The 19,224-nt window shown below is 43.1% G+C and overlaps 1 protein-coding gene and 1 pseudogene across 1 annotated transcript in view; one reads left to right on the top strand and one right to left on the bottom strand.

Moving 5' to 3' along the window:
* LOC112077476 (tetraspanin-7-like) overlaps nt 1-3,941 on the bottom strand; it is a 25,437-nt gene extending 21,496 nt beyond the window's left edge. The window contains 1 exon segment of the mRNA XM_024143981.2: nt 3,769-3,941. Coding sequence (XP_023999749.1) covers nt 3,769-3,849 — 81 coding nt within the window. The 5' untranslated portion in view covers nt 3,850-3,941.
* Nucleotides 3,942-5,119: 1,178 nt separating this feature from the next.
* LOC112077479 (X-linked retinitis pigmentosa GTPase regulator-like) lies at nt 5,120-17,944 on the top strand (annotated as a pseudogene).
* Nucleotides 17,945-19,224: the final 1,280 nt, after the last annotated feature.

Genomic DNA, 19,224 nt, shown 5'->3' with positions numbered 1-19,224 from the left:
AACAATTGTAGGTTCCATGTAGAACCCTTTCCACAGAGGGTTCTACATGGAACCCAAAATAGTTCTACCTGGAACCAAAATGGGTTCTACCTGGAACCAAAAAGGGTTCTCAGATGGGGACAGCCACATAACGCCTTTGGAACACTTTTTTTCTAAGAGTGTAGCCATTGTTGGGGTTGGAGCTCTTGGCATAGAAGTTAGAGACAAAAAGAGTAGGCACCCAGAGCAGAATGACAGCTAGCTGGCCTCAAACAACCTCCCCTGCCAAGCTCTCAAACAACCTCCCCCTGCCAAGCTCTCAAACAACCTCCCCCTGGTAAGCTCTCAAACAACTCCCCTGCCAAGCTCTCAAAACAAGTAAGACAGCAGAGCAGTGGCACTCTGTCTCATCCTGTCTCCTCCTGTCTCTTTTATCTATCTCTCTCTGCAGTCCATCCTGGTACATCTGTCTGTCTGGCTAGGGAGGAAAACAGCCTCTAATATGTTTAGTTAAGCAGGCCATATGGCTTTCTTTGTCTATGTGGCCCTCTGGTCAACATCAATGGAGTCTGCTTGTTGGAGAATGAATGGGTCCATTTTAATACAAGTATAGCTGCAGCGGGTGGCTGGCTGGCTGGGTGGATGGGTCAGGGTGAGTGGGTGCGTGTCAGGGTGGGGCGGCCAGGGTGGATGGGTCAGGGTGGGTGGATCAAGGCGAATGGGTCAGGGCGGATGGATCAGGGCAGGTGGGTCAGGGCGGATCGGTCAGGGTGGGTGGGTCAGGGTGGGTCAAGGTGGGTGGGTGGGTCAGGGTGGATGGGTCAGGGCGGATGAGTCAGGGTGGCTGGCTGGGTGGATGGGTCAAGGTCGGTGGGTCTGGTTTGGCTGTTTAAGCAATAAGGCACAACGGGGTGTRTTATATGGCCATTATACCACGGGTAAGGGCTGTTCTGGATACAGCCGTTAGCCGTGGTATATTGGCCATATACCACAAACCCCAGAGGTGCCTTATTGCTATTATAAACTGGTTACCAAGTTATTTAGAACAGTAAAATTTACTTTTTTGTCATACCCGTGGTTTACAGTCTTTCAGACAATCAGCATTCAGGGCTCAAACCACCCGGTTTATAATATTCAATAAGAAACGTAGGTTGTTGCTGTTGCGCTGTGCATAGGACCTATAACATCAAACATCCCTCCAAAGCCCAACCCAACTTCAAGAAGCCAATAAACACAGAGAATAACATGTCAAAATTAAATGGGGAGAAAATGTGATCAGAACTACGATTACTGGTCCTATTGTGTCATGATGAAYGAGCCAATTTTATTTGTATCCGACTCCCTCCACATTCTTGTATTGTAATGTTGCATCCCAGAGTGAACACAATACCGGTCCACTACATATAATCTGAGCAATTTATCTCATTGGAGTGGGTCTTTCTGTTCAATCACAGTCTAAGTGGTAATGCCCTGTAGTCGATGTACTCCTTAAAGACATCCTCCAGTGATTTTTTATCTTTTTCTGTTGAAAAGTGATAACCCAAGTATGAATATTCACTTCCGTTCAAAAGTTTGGGGTCACTTAGAAATGTCCTTGTTTTGAAACAAAAGCACATTTTTTTGTCCATTAAAATAACATAAAATTGATCAGAAATACAGTGTAGACATTGTATGTGGGTCACAGACATAATAGATGGGATGGATGGATGGATGGATGAGATTAGAGCTGGAAATATGTGTTTGCTGATGGGAGGTGTGGGTTCTGCCTAACTGCCTTACTGATGCTCCAATAAGTACGGTAGCACCTTTTTTTAAATTTAACCATTATTTAACTAGGAATTTATTTAACTAGGCAAGTCAGTTAAAAAAATATTATTATTTACAATAACGGCCTACTTGTAAAGCCCCCCCCGGCCAAACCTCCCCTAACCCTGACGATGCTGGGCCAATTTGTGCGCCGCCCTGTGGGACTCCCGATCACGGCCGGTTGTAATACAGCCTGGGATCAAACCCTGGTTTGTAGTGACGCCTCTAGCACTGAGATGCAGTGCATAAGACCGCTGCGCCACTTAGGAGCTCGTTGAGGTAGCTCATCCCTGCTATGCAGTGGTGTAAAGTACTTAAGTAAAAATACTTTAAAGTACTACTTAAGTCGTTTGGGGTATCTGTACTTTACTTTACTATTTATATTTTTGCCAACTTTTACTTTTACTTCACTACATTCCTAAAGAAAATAATGTACTTTTTACTCCATACATTTTCCGACACCCAAAATAACTTTTTTGACAGGAAAATGCTCCAATTCACACACTTATCAAGAGAACATCCCTGGTCATCCCTACCGCCTCTGATCTGGTGGACTCACTAAACACAAATGCCTAATTTGTAGATTATGTCTGAGTGTTGGAGTGTGCCCCTGGCTATCAGTCTGGTTTACTTAAAATAAGGAATTTGAAATGGTTTATACTTTTACTTTTGATACTTAAGTTTGAGCATTCCATTTACTTTTAATACTAAAGTATATTTTTACTGAGTGACTCACTTTACTTGAGACATTTTCTATTAGGGTATCTTTACTTTTACTCAAGTATGACAATTGCGTACTTTTTCCACCACTGCTGCTATGCCTTGTGTAAGGGACTCCAGCCCCACTAACCTATGGGACTGACTGAGCCACGCCTACTCTCATCCGTCACAAGCATATATTCCATATGGACCCATGTATGTAAATGCAGAGAGAGGGGATGCCCAGCCCTGTGCTAAAATACGTGTGTAGACTACTGGCCTTTGATTACAAACTGGGTAACTTACTTACCCTTTCCTTCCTGAAAAGCAATAAGATCATTCATCCAATACAGTGAGACAATTATAGGCTATCTCAATAATAATAACAGGCATAACACCCAAACAGTACTCTGTCTCACACACATAATTCAACCAATTGGGTTGGTGCTACAGGAGAGTTTGCGCATTTGCTTTAATGTGCACAGTGTCCATCATGGTACTTTGAGAACTGCCCACTTTTGATGCAAGGATGTTGGGTATCACATTATTTGGATAGTCCATCTGTAGATGCTCTACAGATTATCTACAGGCGATCAGTAACATTTCAACTAACTATCTACTAACCCTAACCTTAGCCCTAACCCTAACCCTATTCTAAGCCTAACCCCTAACCCTATTCTAAGCCTAACCCCTAACCCTTATTCTAAACATAACCATAACTGTAACCTTATGAAGCAGTTGCTTAACAGATAGTTTGTTGATAGCATGACCATCTGTAGAGCATCTACAGACGGAAAATCCGGACTATCCAAATAAAGTGTGACCAGATGTTGATTAGGTTACCTGTTGGACAATTCTTAACATTCTTACAATAGCATGCGAATGTTAGTGTCCACTTACAAAATCACAGGAAAATGAAATGTAAAAAAATAAAAAATAAATGATGGCTTCGTCAGCATTAGCGAAAAAATATTAACGACATTTCACATAATCAACATTTGTTTCAATATTTATAGCCTGCTTGATACAAATATTTTTCCTAGYCTATAGAAGAAAAAATACCCTCAAACGTTATAATAATGCTATCCTATAATAAAGATAACGGTCCACACAGCGCGCCCACTAATAAACATGCACTTGTTCCAAGGCAGCAGCCTGTGCGCACGGCACAACATCCGTTTTTATCAACGTAAACTATTCAATTATACCGTTTACAAACTAGATTATTACCTACATATGACATTTAGGACGACAATAAACTATCGCTTTGTCATGTCTGCTTACCCAAAACACGAAGGAATAGACGACAAGGAGCGTTTTGAGGCAGGTTATCACTGGTTTGGTCTCCATTCTTCTTGATGCCATTCTACAGTAAAATGGGGCTCTGAGTTTTCAGMGGGGCTGCGTTGCTGTGATTCTCCACTGGGCTTCGTTGGTTCAGTTGATCCACCCGCAGTCTTTCACAGCGCAGTCGCTCTCTCCTCACTGGCCGTAAATGAATGAGCTGCAGGTGGTTCTACAGRCCTCAGACCTCTCCATGCGCCGTCTGGTGGGGTTCACGGGTTACTGTGAAAACCCTGATCAATGATTATTATGGGGTGTATATAACAGGTGTTACAAAGTCAATTAATCATTTAATAWAATGTGTTGCATTTTATGTGAAAGTCGTTACAAAAACATTATAATACTGGTTTAAAGACAAACGCCTATTTATTGCACTTAATATTTTTTTTAACTATTAGAGGTACAACTATTGKAAAGAAATTAATCCACAAATTAAGCCACAAGTATTTTGCTCAATGTAAAAGCAAGACGGTTGGCTGCGGAGGAGGTATTGCCATTTGGAGAGTGACTAAAGTTCATGTGATCATCTGACAAGGTGTGAAAAGAGTTCACAGACTGGTAACAGAATTTACAGGCTGGTGTTCCATGTGAGATGCTTGAGATTGCAACTTATCGTGAACCTGCAAGGGAAAGATCTTAGCAACCAAAGGGGGCATAGGCTCCACAAACATAGTMTAATAGGCCAGTTAACCTCGTCCAGGCTAACTGTGAAGTCGGGAGGACTTCGAGAGTTAGGTGTTATAGCCAGACTAAGGGAAACCTAGCCACAGAGTTAAAAACCATCTTTGACCATAGGTGTATCATTAGTTGATTCAGTTGATTGTCTGTTGCAAAACCGRTTTGAACGAAACGGGGAGGGGCCTAACTGAATTTGTCCAATAAAAACKATTGATTTTACGTTTGGAGTAAACGGTATCCGACTAATGAATACACTCCTGGCACTGACCGCACCAAAGATACCGAACCTAACCCTCCTATCTGTCGGCACGTTCCTCTGCCCAGGCGTTCCTTACGGCTGCCACATCTTACAACGCCTGGATAGGTATTTAACATATCAGCTATTATATATAATACACATCATAGTGTTATAGCAATCTGTTAGTCGATGACACAATCGATGACGTTGCGCGCAACCATTCGTTGACTAAGGGAACGTAACGTATGGCTGCACAATAGAAGTTGATCCCTGGGCTGTTTTTCAGTTTAAAAAATGCTTCCTTCCCTCTGCCCTGCCTCATYCCCCTTCAGATCTGAGACCACTGGATGAATGTAAGCAAAAGGTAAACATTATTTCTGCCATTTGCGCTTTCAACAGACGCCCCAGATGTACGAGGGGGACTGAACAAATGGCACAAGGAGGGTGCGACTCGATTCAAAATGAGACGCAGCCTTGGTTGCTACTGGTGAAAATTTGTTTACATCCGGGTTGTTTCGGACGAAAACAACACACAACAAGCATAGAAGCAGCTAACCCTGTGTAGTGTAGTTGCTAAGCCGATTTGACACTACGATGGCAGGGGAGACAGAAGACGAGATACCTGGTAAGATAGCGCGCTATATAGCAACGTTAACTAGTTAACATTATTCACCCGTTTGCAAACGTTTCGGAATGAACATGAAATATATCGCTTGCTAACGTTAGCTAGTGTGCTAGCTAACATAAACATCACGCATGAGCAAAGTAGCCACAAGATAACACTAGTGAAAATTAGCTAACAGCTGGCAACAAGGGACAGCCTCCATGTGCGCCGTTGTTTACGTCTGTCACGAAGAATAATGTCACAGGAAAAAGGGAAAAGTTATCAGTGTCTTTGATAATGTGGTTAACAGGTAGTAAKCTATCTAAATTAGCTTCTAGTGGTGTATTATTGTTTGGACTAGATGGGATACAGTWTATATCAGAGTGGACTTTTAGTAGCAGGTTATGAGAATTGGGTTAAAGGGCCAGTGCAGCCAACAACGTGATTTCCCAGTGTTTATATATATTTCCATACTTTGAGGTTGCAATAATACTGTGAAATTGTGGAAATTATGACAATGCCCTTTTAGCTGTTTGRAAAAGTACACCTGTAATGTCAGCCTGCTTTGGTGGGATGGAGTTTGGGGGTAAATTAGTTAAAAGACCAATAAGAAAGAGTTCCAACCCCCTACCAATAACGGCTAGTTTTCAGTTTCCCCCTTCCCGTTCAGACCACACTGACAGTCCTAGTAACATTGTTTGAGAATTTGCTAGTATTTGCWAACTATTTTTGTTTATTTTTGACTATTTTAATTGAAAACAATCACATTAAGGTACATCATTGTCACCCAGAAATGATTTGATATTGAGATAAAAAATGGCTGTAAAAAAAAAAAAAAAAAATCGGGCTCCCGAGTGGTGCAGCGGCCTAACGCAATGCATCTCAGTGCACGAGGCGTCAATACAGTCACTGGTTCAAATCCAGGCAGTATCACATCCGGCCGTGATTGGGAGTCCCATAGGGCAGCACACAATTGGCCCAGTGTCGTCCAGGTTTGGCCGGGGTAGGCGTTCATTGTAAATAAGAATTTGTAGTTAAATGATTTGCCAAGTTAGATAAATAAATAAAAAGTTGGGTTAGGGTTAGCTAAAATGCATCATTTGACATCAATTTTTATCCCATCTAGCCATGCCTGTGTATTATTAGCCGGCTAGCTAGCTATTTGAGATGTGATCGATGTTGTTTATGTTCTAACAGAAACGGGAGCAGTCTTCACCTTTGGAAAAAGCAAATTTGCAGATAACGTCCCCAGTAAATTTTGGCTGAAAAATGATGTACCCCTGAAAATCGCCTGTGGGGATGAGCACACAGCATTGATAACAGGTCAGTGACTGATTACGTTTTCAAATTGATAGTAGTGATCAGAGCCATATGAATATAGGCCTGCAATTCTGAAGAACATGCAACATCTGAAATAAGATAAAATAATTTGCTAACACACCCTATCACACATTTCAAATACATTTTTTATGCAAATGAAATGCTGCTCAACTGCAGCTGCTATTACTATTAATGTTCCTGTTCCTGTAGCTTTCTCAAGTGGTTTTATTTATTTATTTTTCAACAGAGAATGGCAAGCTTTTCATGTTTGGCAGTAACAACTGGGGTCAGCTGGGTTTGGGATCAAAGACCATGGTGAACAAGCCCACTTGTGTGAAAGGTGGGTCTAAATTGCTCTCCCTTTGTTTTGGTTCAAAAGCGTGCTCTCTTGTATTGCTGTCATACACGCTGCTTATCCTCCTTGCGTGTACTAGACAAGAGGAGTGGGGGACGACAACAGACAATATAGCCATCTGAAATCAAATGACCCATGATGTTTTTCCCCACAAAATTAGTTGGATTTTCTGTGGCTTAAACTAAGTGTTGATGCTGTTGTTTTGTAAATTGTGAATGGGTATACTAGTAGCAGGAGACCAAGAGAGATTTGTCACTGCTGTAATCCCAATCTGAGGGGTCTGTAATCTGGAATAATACATCTAATCTAATTCTCCGAGCAGGAGGGCAGCAGAGGAGAGAAAGAGAGGGTTGGCCTGCTATTGTGGCTGATTGCAATCTGAAATGGGTGTCTTTCTCATTCTTGTCTTTCTAAGCTTTGAAGTCTGAAAAGGTGCGGCTTGCAGCCTGTGGAAGAAATCACACTATAGTTTACACTTGTATCACAGTTATGACCACAGGTACAATTAAATGATGACATGTACCAAATTATGATCATATTACTAAGTGAAAGTTGACTCTGTGTCCTGCAAGGAGCTTTTACAGAGTTTCAGAAGAATTTCTTTGTTTCTGGCCATTTTGAGCCTGTAATCGACACCACAAATGTTGCGGCTCAGAATACTCAACTTGCTTACAGGGATATTAATCAACAGAACAACAGTTTTCAGCTGTGCTAACATAATGATGAAGAAAGGGTTTTCTAATGATCAATTAGCCTTTTTAAAATTATAAAATTGATTAACAAACACAACGTGCGCATTGGAACACAGGAGTGATGGTTGCTGATAATGGGCCTCTTTACACCTATGTAGATATTCCATAAAAAATAAGCAATTTCAGCACTAACAATAGTCATTAACATCTATCTACTTTTTTGATCATTTTGATTGTTATTTTAATGGACTAAATGAGCTTTTCTTCAAAACACAACATTTCTAAGTGACCCCAAACTTTTGAACGTAGTGTACATACATACATACATACATAACTTACATACAGTACCAGTCAAAAGTTTTGACACACCTACTCATTGCAACTGCACTTGAAGTAACTTCCAAAGTTCTTTTATTTTCCGTATTGACTGACTTTCATGTCTTAAAGTAATGATGGACTGTCGTTTCTCTTTGCTTATTTGAGCTGTTCTTGCCTTAATATGGACTTGGTCTTTTACAAAATAGGGCCATCTTCTGTATACCACCCATACCTTGTCACACAAAACAACTGATTGGCTCAAATGCATTAAGAAGGACATCAATTCCACAAATTAACTTTTAACAAGGCACACCTGTTAATTTAATGCATTCCGGGTGACTATCTGATGAAGCGGTTGAGAGAATGCCAAGAATGTGCAAAGCTGTCATCAAGGCAAAGGGTGGCTACTTTGAAGAATCAAAAAAAAAAAATCTTTAACACTTTTTTGGTTACTACATGATTCCATATGTGTTATTTCATAGTTTTGATGTCTTCACTATTATTTTGCAATGTAGAAAATAGTAAAAATAAAGTAAAACCCTTGAATGCATAGGTGTTCTAAAACTTTGACCGTGTGTGTGTGTGTGGTGTATGTGATATATAATAATAAACACGGGATAGTGAAGTTTTGCCTTTTAATGTTATATTATATCTAATCCTTGTTGTAGTAGAACTGAGACTGATTCATGTATATTCGTCTGTCCACAGCTCGGGGAAACGTGTACTTACCGGGTGAAACAACGAAGGTCAGCTAGGTCTGGGAGACTGTGAGGAGAGGACAGCCTTCCAATTGGTGGATCTTCTTCAGTTACAATGGACCAATCAAATGCTGGCTGCCGGCTCCACACCTCTGCTGCCTCACGGGTAAGACTCTCCCGATAAGTATCACAACCTCTGAGTTACAACTATGAGTGTCTTCTGGTTCATATTGATGACTTACATTTTTACTTCATGGGCCAGAGTTGCACTAATTTACTTTCAACTGTCTATATTTCTGTTGCTCCTCCTCACCTTGTTTTTGCTGGAAATAATCACTGTGATGATGTCCTTGTTCTAGAGAGTGGGACGCTGTTCATGTGGGGTGACAACACTGGAGGTGTACAGATCGGGGACCTGGGGAAGGAGAGTCAATGCTCGCTGACCACTCGCACAGGAGGTCACTTGAATGAGCGCTCGGCAAGTGGACCATGAGACTGTACACCTGGAGTAAACTATCACACCAAATTGGAGCTCCTCTAATACGGTCATACTGTTAGGTAGTATAGAGGACAATGCTTGCGCATAGCTATCGTCAGCACTAGTCACTAGCGTTGCAGGTCACATGAATTCCATCAATCTTGTTAGGCTAGGAAATAGAGGGAGTTACCCCTTGTGTATTGAACATGTCATTTTTCTTGGGTGGTAGAATGGAATGTCTAGATATAAAATAGGTAAAATATTGACTTAAAGCAAATTAATCAACAGGAACTCTTTTGTCACAGTTGCCAAACGGGGAGGCCATGTAGCACATTGTGGCGAGCGTAAGCAGTAAAGACCCCCCATCGGAACGGTTGGGGTAGACGGTCTCGAAAGCGGGTGCCGCTCATCGCTGTGTCAGCAACTACAGGATGCAAATGTCTGCAGGCCACGGCAAAAATCTGCTCATCACTTTTGACACCGGTGCCCCAGCTGGTGAAGGGCATCACAGCCAGGTCCGACCCAGGTGGCATGTGGAGGCGGGCACACCGTGGCTGTTGACAGGTAGGCAGCTTGGTGTCAACGTCAGTGGACAGTTGACTCTCACAAGCTGTGGCTTTCAGCATGTCCCTGAACAAGTTTATGTCCCACTTTGAAAGTGTTTCTTAAATGCTTGTATTTATCCAAATAGTGAAGTTAGGTCGTGGTAAAGTCTAAATGCACATTGTTGTAAGATTTTGTTGTACCTGTTTGTGGTTGTGTACTACTTTGTTTATATGCGTAATGAAATGCTGGAGTTTTTCTTATGGCCACAGAGCATCAGGAGAGTGTGGGTACCACTTGAGCGCTGTGTTTGATTTGACTCTCAGAGGACGACCTGTACACCATTTGGCCTGGGTCAGTTTGGTCAGCTGGCCCAGGGGACCTTCATCTTTTGAGGCGAGGCTGCCCAGAGCGGTGGATCACTTCAGGAAGGGCCGAGTACGACAGGTGATGGTGGGGAGAACCACACTGCTGTCATCACGGGTAAACACGGCCTAGCGGACACAATTTTCACCCCAAAACCAGTTATTATTCAGAAAACTTTTTACTAACAGTGGTGCTAGCATTTTATGAATAACCTCCATTGCCATTTGCCATGAACATTGCTTGCGTCTATTAAGTTGGGCTGACATGTAGTTGTCATGGTTTCAGACAATGGTCTTCTCTATACTTTGGGGACGGGAGACATGGGAAGCTGGGTCTGGGAGAGGGAACTTCACCAATCAATTCAAGCCCACTCTCTGTCCACGTTTCCTCAAGTACAACGTCCAAGCGGTATGTACAGTTGAAGTCGGAAGTTTACATACACCGTAGCCAAATACATTTAAACTTAGTTTTTCACAATTCCTGACATTTTTCAGAGTAAAAATTCCCTGTCTTAGGTCGTAGGATCACCACTTTATTTTTGTGTAATGCCAGAATAAATAGAGTGTTTATTTCAGCTGTTATTCTTTTCATCCAGTGGGTCGAAGTTTACATACACTCAATTAGTATTTGGTATCATTGCCTTTAAATTGTTTAACTTGGGCCAATGTTTCGGGTAGCCTTCCACAAGCTTTCCACAATAAGTTGGGTGAATTTTGGCACATTCCTCCTGACAGAGCTGGTGTAACTGAGTCAGGTTTGTAGGCTCTTTGCTTGCACACGCTTTTTCAGTTCTGCCCACAAATTTCTTATAGGATTGAAGTCAGGGCTTTGTGATATGGCACTCTCAATACCTTGACTTTGTTGTCCTTAAGCCATTTTGACACACACTTTGGAAGTATGCTTGGGGTCATTGTCCATTTTGAAGACCATTTGCGACCAAGCTTTAACTTCCTGACTGATGTCTTGAGATGTTGCTTCATTCAATTATTTCCTACCTATGATGCCATCTATTTGTGGAATTGCACCAGTCCCTCCTGCAGCAGCACCCACAAACATGATGCTGCCACTCCCGTGCTTCACGGTTGGGATGGTGTTCTTCGGCTTGCAAGCCTCCCCTTTTTCCTACAAACATAACAATGGTGATTATGCCAAACAGTTCTATTTTTTGTTCCATCAGACCAAGAGACATTTCTCCAAAAGTACCATCTGTGCTCCCATGTGCAGTTGCAAACCGTAGCTGGCTTTTTATGGCATGGTTGTGAACAGTGGTTTCTCCTTGCGGAGGCCGCTTTTCAGGTTATGTCGATATAGGACTCGTTTTACTGTGGATACTTTTTGTACCTGTTTCCTCCAGCATCTTCACAAGGTCCTTTGCTGTTGTTCTGGATTGATTTTGAACTTTTCAACAAAGTATGTTAATCTCTAGGAGACAGAACTGTGTCTCCTTCCTGAGTGATATGACGGCTACGTGGTCCCATGGTGTTTATACTCTGCGTACTATTGTGTGTAACCGATGAACGTGGTACCTTCAGCATTGGAAATTGCTCCAAGGATGAACAGACTGTTGGAGGTCATCAATGTTTTCTGAGGTCTTGGCTGATTTCTTTGATTTTCTCATGATGTCAAGCAAAGAGGCAACTGAGTATTGAAGTAGGCCTATGAAATACATCACAGTATACACCTCCTTTAAATGACACACATGACGTCAATTAGCCTATCAGAAGCTTCTAAACCCATGACATAATTTTCAGCTTTTTTCCAAGCTGTTTAAAGACAGTCAACTTAGTGTTTGTAACTTCTGACCCACTGGAATTGTGATACAGTGAATTATAAGTCAAATAATCTGTTCTGTAAACAATTGTTGGAAAAATGACTTGTGTCATGCACAAAGTAGATGTCCTAACCGACTTGCCAAAACATAGTTTGTTAACAAGAAATTTGTGGAGTGGTTGAAAAACTAGTTTTAATGACTCCAACCCTAAGTGTATGTAAACTTCTGACTTCAACTGTACCTCATGTTTTCAACTGATTGCTGAATTATAATTTGAGAATTTCACTATGAACATTCATAGCATGGCTGATGCCAAATTTAAAGTTCTGCACATTTACCTCAAGTTTAAGTTTTTTTTCCTGAAAGCATAAAAAAATAGTTGGCATCCAGTCTTCTCATATAATTTTGTTAGTGCAAGATTCAGGTCAATTAACATTTAGTCTTTGTTCCAGGTGACATGCGGAGGTTGCCACATGCTGGTTCTAGCCAAGCCCAGAGACAAGAGCTGTCAGGAAGTGACTCTGGAGGAGAATGATGTCACAGAGGACTACCTGGAGAAGTCCTACACAGAGCTCTTGTGGAACCAATCACCTCCACCCCTGCTACCCTGAACAGTAGCCTCTCTGCCCGGGTCAGAAGGAGAGAGAGGGTGTGTGCTGGGTACTGGCCTGGGGGTCAACACATGTAAAAGTGGGAGTGTTGGGAGTTTCAACATCCGGTCCCTGAACCACCACATGTCCCTGGGATGTTGCGGTCTAGTTCCTCAGATAGTTGTCTGAAACTATTGAGTCAGTGTTTGTTTTAATGTTAGCGGCCTGGTTCTCTAAGGAGATCCCTAACTAGACATCCTCCACCTTTTTAGCACTGTCAACAAGGAGCCTAATCATGGGCCTAACAGGTAGTGGAGATGAGTAACAACATGGGGCTAATCATGGGCCTAACAGGTAGGGAGATGAGTAACACATGGAGCCTAATCATGAGCCTAACAGGTAGTGCAGATGAATAACAACATGGGGCCTAATCATGGGCCTAACAGGTAGTGCAGATGAATAACAACAAGGAGCCTAATCATGGGCCTAACAGGTAGTGCAGATGAATAACAACATGGAGCCTAATCATGAGCCTAACAGGTAGTGAATATAAGTAACAACATGGAGCCTAATCATGAGCCTAACAGGTAGTGAATATAAGTAACAACATGGAGCCTAATCATGAGCCTAACAGGTAGTGAATATAAGTAACAACATGGAGCCTAATCATGAGCCTAACAGGTAGTGCAGATGAATAACAACAAGGAGCCTAATCATGAGCCTAACAGGTAGTGGAGATGAATAACAACAAGGAGCCTAATCAGGACCTAACAGGTAGTGCAGATGAATAACAACATGGAGCCTAATCATGAGCCTAACAGGTAGTGAATATAAGTAACAACATGGAGCCTAATCATGAGCCTAACAGGTAGTGAATATAAGTAAAACATGGAGCCTAATCATGAGCCTAACAGGTAGTGAATATAAGTAACAACATGGAGCCTAATCATGAGCCTAACAGGTAGTGAATATAAGTAAAACATGGAGCCTAATTATGGGCCTAACGGTAGGTAAGCAAACCACGCTAACTAACCCTGTGTTCTGTGTTTTCAGGAGCGTTCCCCGGAGCAGTTTGGGCTCATGTTCCGGACCCTGCCCCCTGATGTCCGGACACCTCCATACCTCTGCACCTGCCCGTGTCCAGCCAGACGATCCCCTCCAGCCTGCCCCCCAAGGAGCTAACCACAGAAAGGTGCACAACGGCATTCACCAACACAGGAGCACTGAGTCTAACAAGAAGGGTATCTACACTGAACTACATGCATTACATTACATTGCAGGCATATCTGTTTTGAATGTTGAACTATTTAGAAAACACGCATATTCCTTGGTGAAGCATTGCATTTTCAACAGCTAGCATGGTCCCTTTTTCATTAACACATCACAATGCAACTGTTCACATTTCTCCTAACTTTTCTTGAGCCTATATATTCCTTTTTAGAAGTCAAAGATTCTTGTGATATTTTGTTGATGGCAGAAAAGAGGTCAGCTGAGAAGGGAAGAGATGAGGGAGACAGCAGCGCTGTGGAGAACATGATGGACAACGAGAGTGTTAAAGATCTGGGAGACACACGGACTTCCTCAACATGGTGAGTCACCATCTGACCCAATTCTGTCCTGTACATTCTGTGGCGCTTTCATACAGAAGTTATCACAAAAGTTCTGAAAAAAAAAAATCTCTTCTTTGTGGCAGACTCATGTGATGAAAATGGACCCCAGTGACAAGACGTTGACGTTATCCCCTGTACAGAAGGTAAGACACACACACAGCATAACTGTCAACTAAGGATTTTTCTTATTATGATCAAGCAGCTTCTGCGCACCGACCAGCAAGCTCCTTGCAAAATTACTCAGCACTATCAATATGTCTTCCTGAACAAGGGACAGTCTGACTGAGGAACTCAGGGCATACACTTTAATTTACGTCACGCTAGCCATTCTGCTTCCCTGTACCATTTACAGTGACCATCTACCATCTGTCTGTGTTTTTTTCTTTCAGCGTTGAGCTCTATTGAGTTCTTCACTCTGTTTTTCTCTGTATGTTATATATTTTCCTCTAACTCTTTCATATTTTCTTCATCCTCTGCTTCCTGGCGCTGGTGATAGAGGAAGGGTAAGCTTGTGAAAGGGCATGGTAAGGCTGGGGAACAGCCAGAACTCTGTACCCATAGGAGGGTGGATCCCACCCCGCGGGGGGCACTGCCCACAGAGCTGCTGAGGAGCTCCAGTGACAGGTCTCTGGTGGTAGAGAAGAGACCGCGCCACAGGGCTGCCCAGGGCAAAGGCAGTGGCAAGGAGAACCTCGTTGTGGCTCTGGAGGCGATAAAGCCTGCTGAGCCGAAGGCTGGCCCTGCCAAGCCCTCCAGCATAGAGGACATTAGCAAGGCCAAGTCCAAACCCTGTCCGTCCGCACAGAAAAAACAACTGTTAGCAGTTGGAAGAAAAGTGAGGGAGAGATTTGTCGTGGATTCTAAGGCAATCCAAATAAAGGGCGCAGCCAAAGGTCAAAGTGCAAGAGTCAAAAAGACTCCTTAGAGGTCAACCCTATTCTACAAAGGTGAAAAGTCAACATGTAGCTGTTAGGAGGACACTAAATAGAAAGAGTGGCAGACATTCACAAGGCCTTAAGCTAACTGATGCACTCCCTGTGGACAAGACAACTGAACCAGACTGGTGTCTGAAGTGCACACAAAATGAATGAAAACACAGAAAGAGAAAAGAGCAAACCAAAGACTGAACCACCTGAACGGACACCGCTGCGCGGCTTACTGACCGGAGTGTCCTCTCTGGGGTCAGGTGTGGGGCTAGTGGCAGCCAGACAGTTTGGTTCTCCCTCAGACAGTGAGTCAGTCCGGAGTCAGAGCAGGGCCAGAGGTTCAGCAGACAGAGTGCTGAGGACGCCCAGTCTTCCTGGAGCCATTCGTCTGCATCCATGGCCTCCGAACCAGGAGGCAAGAGAACAGCAGTCCGCATCAACATCATCCCGCCCCGGGGAGCTCTGATCAGGGGGGGGAGGAGGAGCAATGCAGGTCCTACTCTGGTCCCAGACAACAAGAGGACAGGAGGAGAGGGGAGGGGAGGAGAGTGGAGACGAAAGAACAGGACGCAGTGGGGGGGGGGAGGGGGGCGGCGATCAGACACCGGCCAAGCAGGATAGTGAGGGTGAGGAGGAAGAGAGTGAGGGAGGGGTTGGAACGAGGAGGGCAGAAAGTGGGGGTGGAAAAGAAGTGGCCAAGAGCCGTGATGAGGTGACAGATGAGGAAAACAGTGAGGATGATGACACAGTGAAGGTAGAGGAGGAGGATGGAGGGATCTCTGAATTAGAGGAGGAGAGCGAGGGAGGAGATGAGCAATGTAAGACTGAAACAGATCAGGGAGCAGAAAGTGAGTTAGAGGATGCAGAGAAAGAGGAGAGTGGACTGGAGGAAGAGGAGGAGGGTGACGGGACGAGTAGCCCAGTGGGAGGAGAGGGAGAGAGTGTGGGAGAGGAGGAGGAAGAAGAAGGGGAGGGAGAGAGCAAGGAGGAGGAAGAGAGTGGGGAAGTATCGCATAGTGACACTGAGAGTAAGGAATCCAATTATGAAGAGGAGGATGAAGAAGAAGAAGATGGAGAGAAAGAGGAAGAAGAAGGTGAGGAAGAGGATGAGAGTGTAGGATCTGTAGAGGAGGAAGATGGGAATGAGGCAGACAGTGGAACAGAGGCAGGAGAGGAAGAGAGCAGTACTGCAGAGGAGAGGGAAGAAGAGGATAAGAGTGAAGAGGAGGAGGCTGAAGAAGAAGAAGCCGGAGAGGAGGAGGAGAGTGAAGATGAGGAAGAAGCTGGAGAGGAGGAGAGTGAAGATGATGAGAAAGAAGAAGAAAAACCTGGAGAGGAGAGTGAAGATGAGGAAGAAGCTGGAGAGGAGGAGGAGAGTGAAGATGAGGAAGAAGAAGATCCTGGAGAGGAGGAGGAGAGTGAAAGTGAGGAAGAAGAAGGAAAAGAGGAGGAGAAAGAAGAAAATGAAGCCAGAGAGGAGGAGGAGGAGAGTAAACATGAGGAGGAAGAAGACGTGGTTGACAAAAGAAAAGGTAAAAAAGGCCAGGAGAGTCATCAGAATGCTGCGGCCAGAGGTAACGGGTCCAAACAGAGGTCAGGGAAAGGGGAAGAGTTCTGGGACAATGTTTTACCTCAGTACCTCAATCTCAAATGATAGCCCTATCTGTTCTGATCCAAACCAGTGCTCTGTCAACTTCTCTCAGGAACACTCTTAATTGAGCATTTTAATTGCCCTCTACTGTTTTTATTCACGACTCCATTTTGTTTTTACTTTATATCAACTGCCTTTACTGTCTCACTGTTTTTATTCACGACTTCCATTTGTTTTACTGTATATCAACTGCCTTTACTGTCTCACTGTTTTTATTTCACAACTTCCATTTTGTTTTACTGTATATCAACTGCCTTTACTGTCTCACTGTTTTTATTCACAACTTCCATTTGTTTTACTGTATATCAACTGCCTTTACTGTCTCACTGTTTTATTCACGACTTCCATTTTGTTTTACTTTATATCAACTGCCTTTACTGTCTCACTGTTTTATTCACGACTTCCATTTTGTTTTACTTTATATCAACTGCCTTTACTGTCTCACTGTTTTTATTCATGACTTCCATTTTGTTTTACTTTATATCAACTGCCTTTACTGTCTCACTGTTTTTTATTCATGACTTCCATTTTGTTTTACTTCATATCAACTGCCTTTACTGTCTCACTGTTTTTATTCATGACTTCCATTTTGTTTTACTGTATATCAACTGCCTTTACTGTCTCACTGTTTTTATTCACGACTTCCTTTTGTTTTACTTTATCAACTGAATGTCCACAGCCTTGTCTTTCAATCTCTTTGTATAGTCCTTTACCATTTTACATGGCAGTTAAGATTTGATGCTAAAATGCTTTTTTTAAATCCCCTTTTGTTCTTTCTGTAAGACAATTTACTAATAGTAGCTACTATTTTCCAGGCATGCCCTCCAATGATTTTGTACAACTTTTTCTTTATCATGATTTGTTTGATATAATGAATATTACAGAATAGTTTGATTTATGTTTAAATAAATATTTGTTGTTCTAAAACGATCAAAATCAGTGTCAAGAACTAGTCCCATCACGTATGATATCATATAATTTGTGTTGAACACATTCTCTACACATGAATACATAGTGCTGTTGGCATTAAACTTTCCAGTGGCAGGTGGGATCCCTTTTCTTCCTTTATCCCTGTCTTGTAATCCCTTAGCTCCTGTTGTGACTCCACTATCCATATCCAATGTGAAGCACCCACCTCTAGTCTTCCTCAAGTCTGTTTAGTGCTGACTCTCCTCGTGTGTGCGGCCAGAGTGCAGTTCTCCCCTGTGACTAAGTTGTATCTGTTACCTAACTTACTATCGCTTGTTTTAACCAGTGCCCCACTCACTCTCATCCCTTTTTTCAGGATTTAAGAGCTGAAGAGGGGGAAGGACATAAGGATGATGAKGARGARGAGGARGARGARGAGGAGGAGAACAACAAAGCAGAGGAGAAAGAGAAATCTGAGGACATGGAGGGACAATCATTACAGGGTCAGAGCCAGTCCACAGCAGAACCCCTCCAGGTACGCTACCCTACAGATGACCATAATCTACAGATCTAGGACCTGTATGTTTGTTAACTTCTAAAACAGAATTCCCTCTTTCTAGGGACCAGAGGGTGTGAAAGAAGAAACTCTCCCAGATGGTGTGCAGAAAGGTGAGCATAAAAGAGGTTTTCTGAAATGTCTGACAAACAGGTGAACTTKGTCTTGAACTATTTATGTGGTTAATGCTTTACTGTTTCTGTGCTAASRGTGGATGGATTATCATGAAGTGTCTGTTGTGTATAGTTGCAGAGGACTCAGGTCAGCCCAGTCCTTTGGCTCCGACAGAGGAGAGCTSTGCATCCAGCACTCAGCTGCAGAATCGAACAACAGAAGAGAAACCCAAGAAGCAACCAAGGACCAACAGAAAGGTATAACAGAAAGGACCAACAGAAAGGTATATACAGAAAGGACCAACAGAAAGGTATAACAGAAAGGTATAACAGAGACACCAACAGAAAGGTATAACAGAAAGGTTAAACAGAGAGCACAACAGAAAGGTATAACAGAAAGGTATAACAGAGAGCACCAACAGAAGGTATAACAGAAAGGTATAACAGAAAGACCAACAGAAAGTATAACAGAAAGGTATAACAGAAAGGACAACAGAAAGGACCAACAGAAAGGTATAACAGAAGGATAACAGAAAGGACCACAGAAAGTATAACAGAAAGGTATAACAGAAAGGTATAACAGAAAGTCATTGGACACAAGAGGCATAAGCTAAACAACAGGAAACCACTTCATAAAGCTCTGTGATCGTCAGGATTGAGTAGGTCAGATCTCACTGTGTTCTCTCTCTCTACTGCCCTCAGCTGTTGCTGTTCAAACGCCTGTCCTCCTCCCAAGCCAAGCAGACAGAGGACAGTGCGGAAGCCCCAGCAGAGGTAACCGCATGGGGGAGCTGCCTGCCAGTGCCAAGAGTCCTCTGCAGGGCTGGAGAACAGAGATCCATCAGAGACCAGCGCTATGGTGCCCAGCCCCCTCTGAGAGCACCCTCGGACCCTGGTGGTAGAGGTGCCCGCTCTACCACCTGCACCCATACACTTCAACGTCACTCACTGGGTGTTGGAGAACTGGACTGGCAGCGCCA

The sequence above is a fragment of the Salvelinus sp. IW2-2015 genome, unplaced genomic scaffold (genome assembly GCF_002910315.2).
Source record: "Salvelinus sp. IW2-2015 unplaced genomic scaffold, ASM291031v2 Un_scaffold4607, whole genome shotgun sequence".
Lineage (NCBI taxonomy): Eukaryota > Metazoa > Chordata > Actinopteri > Salmoniformes > Salmonidae > Salvelinus > Salvelinus sp. IW2-2015.
This window is presented reverse-complemented; position numbering and strand designations above follow the sequence as displayed.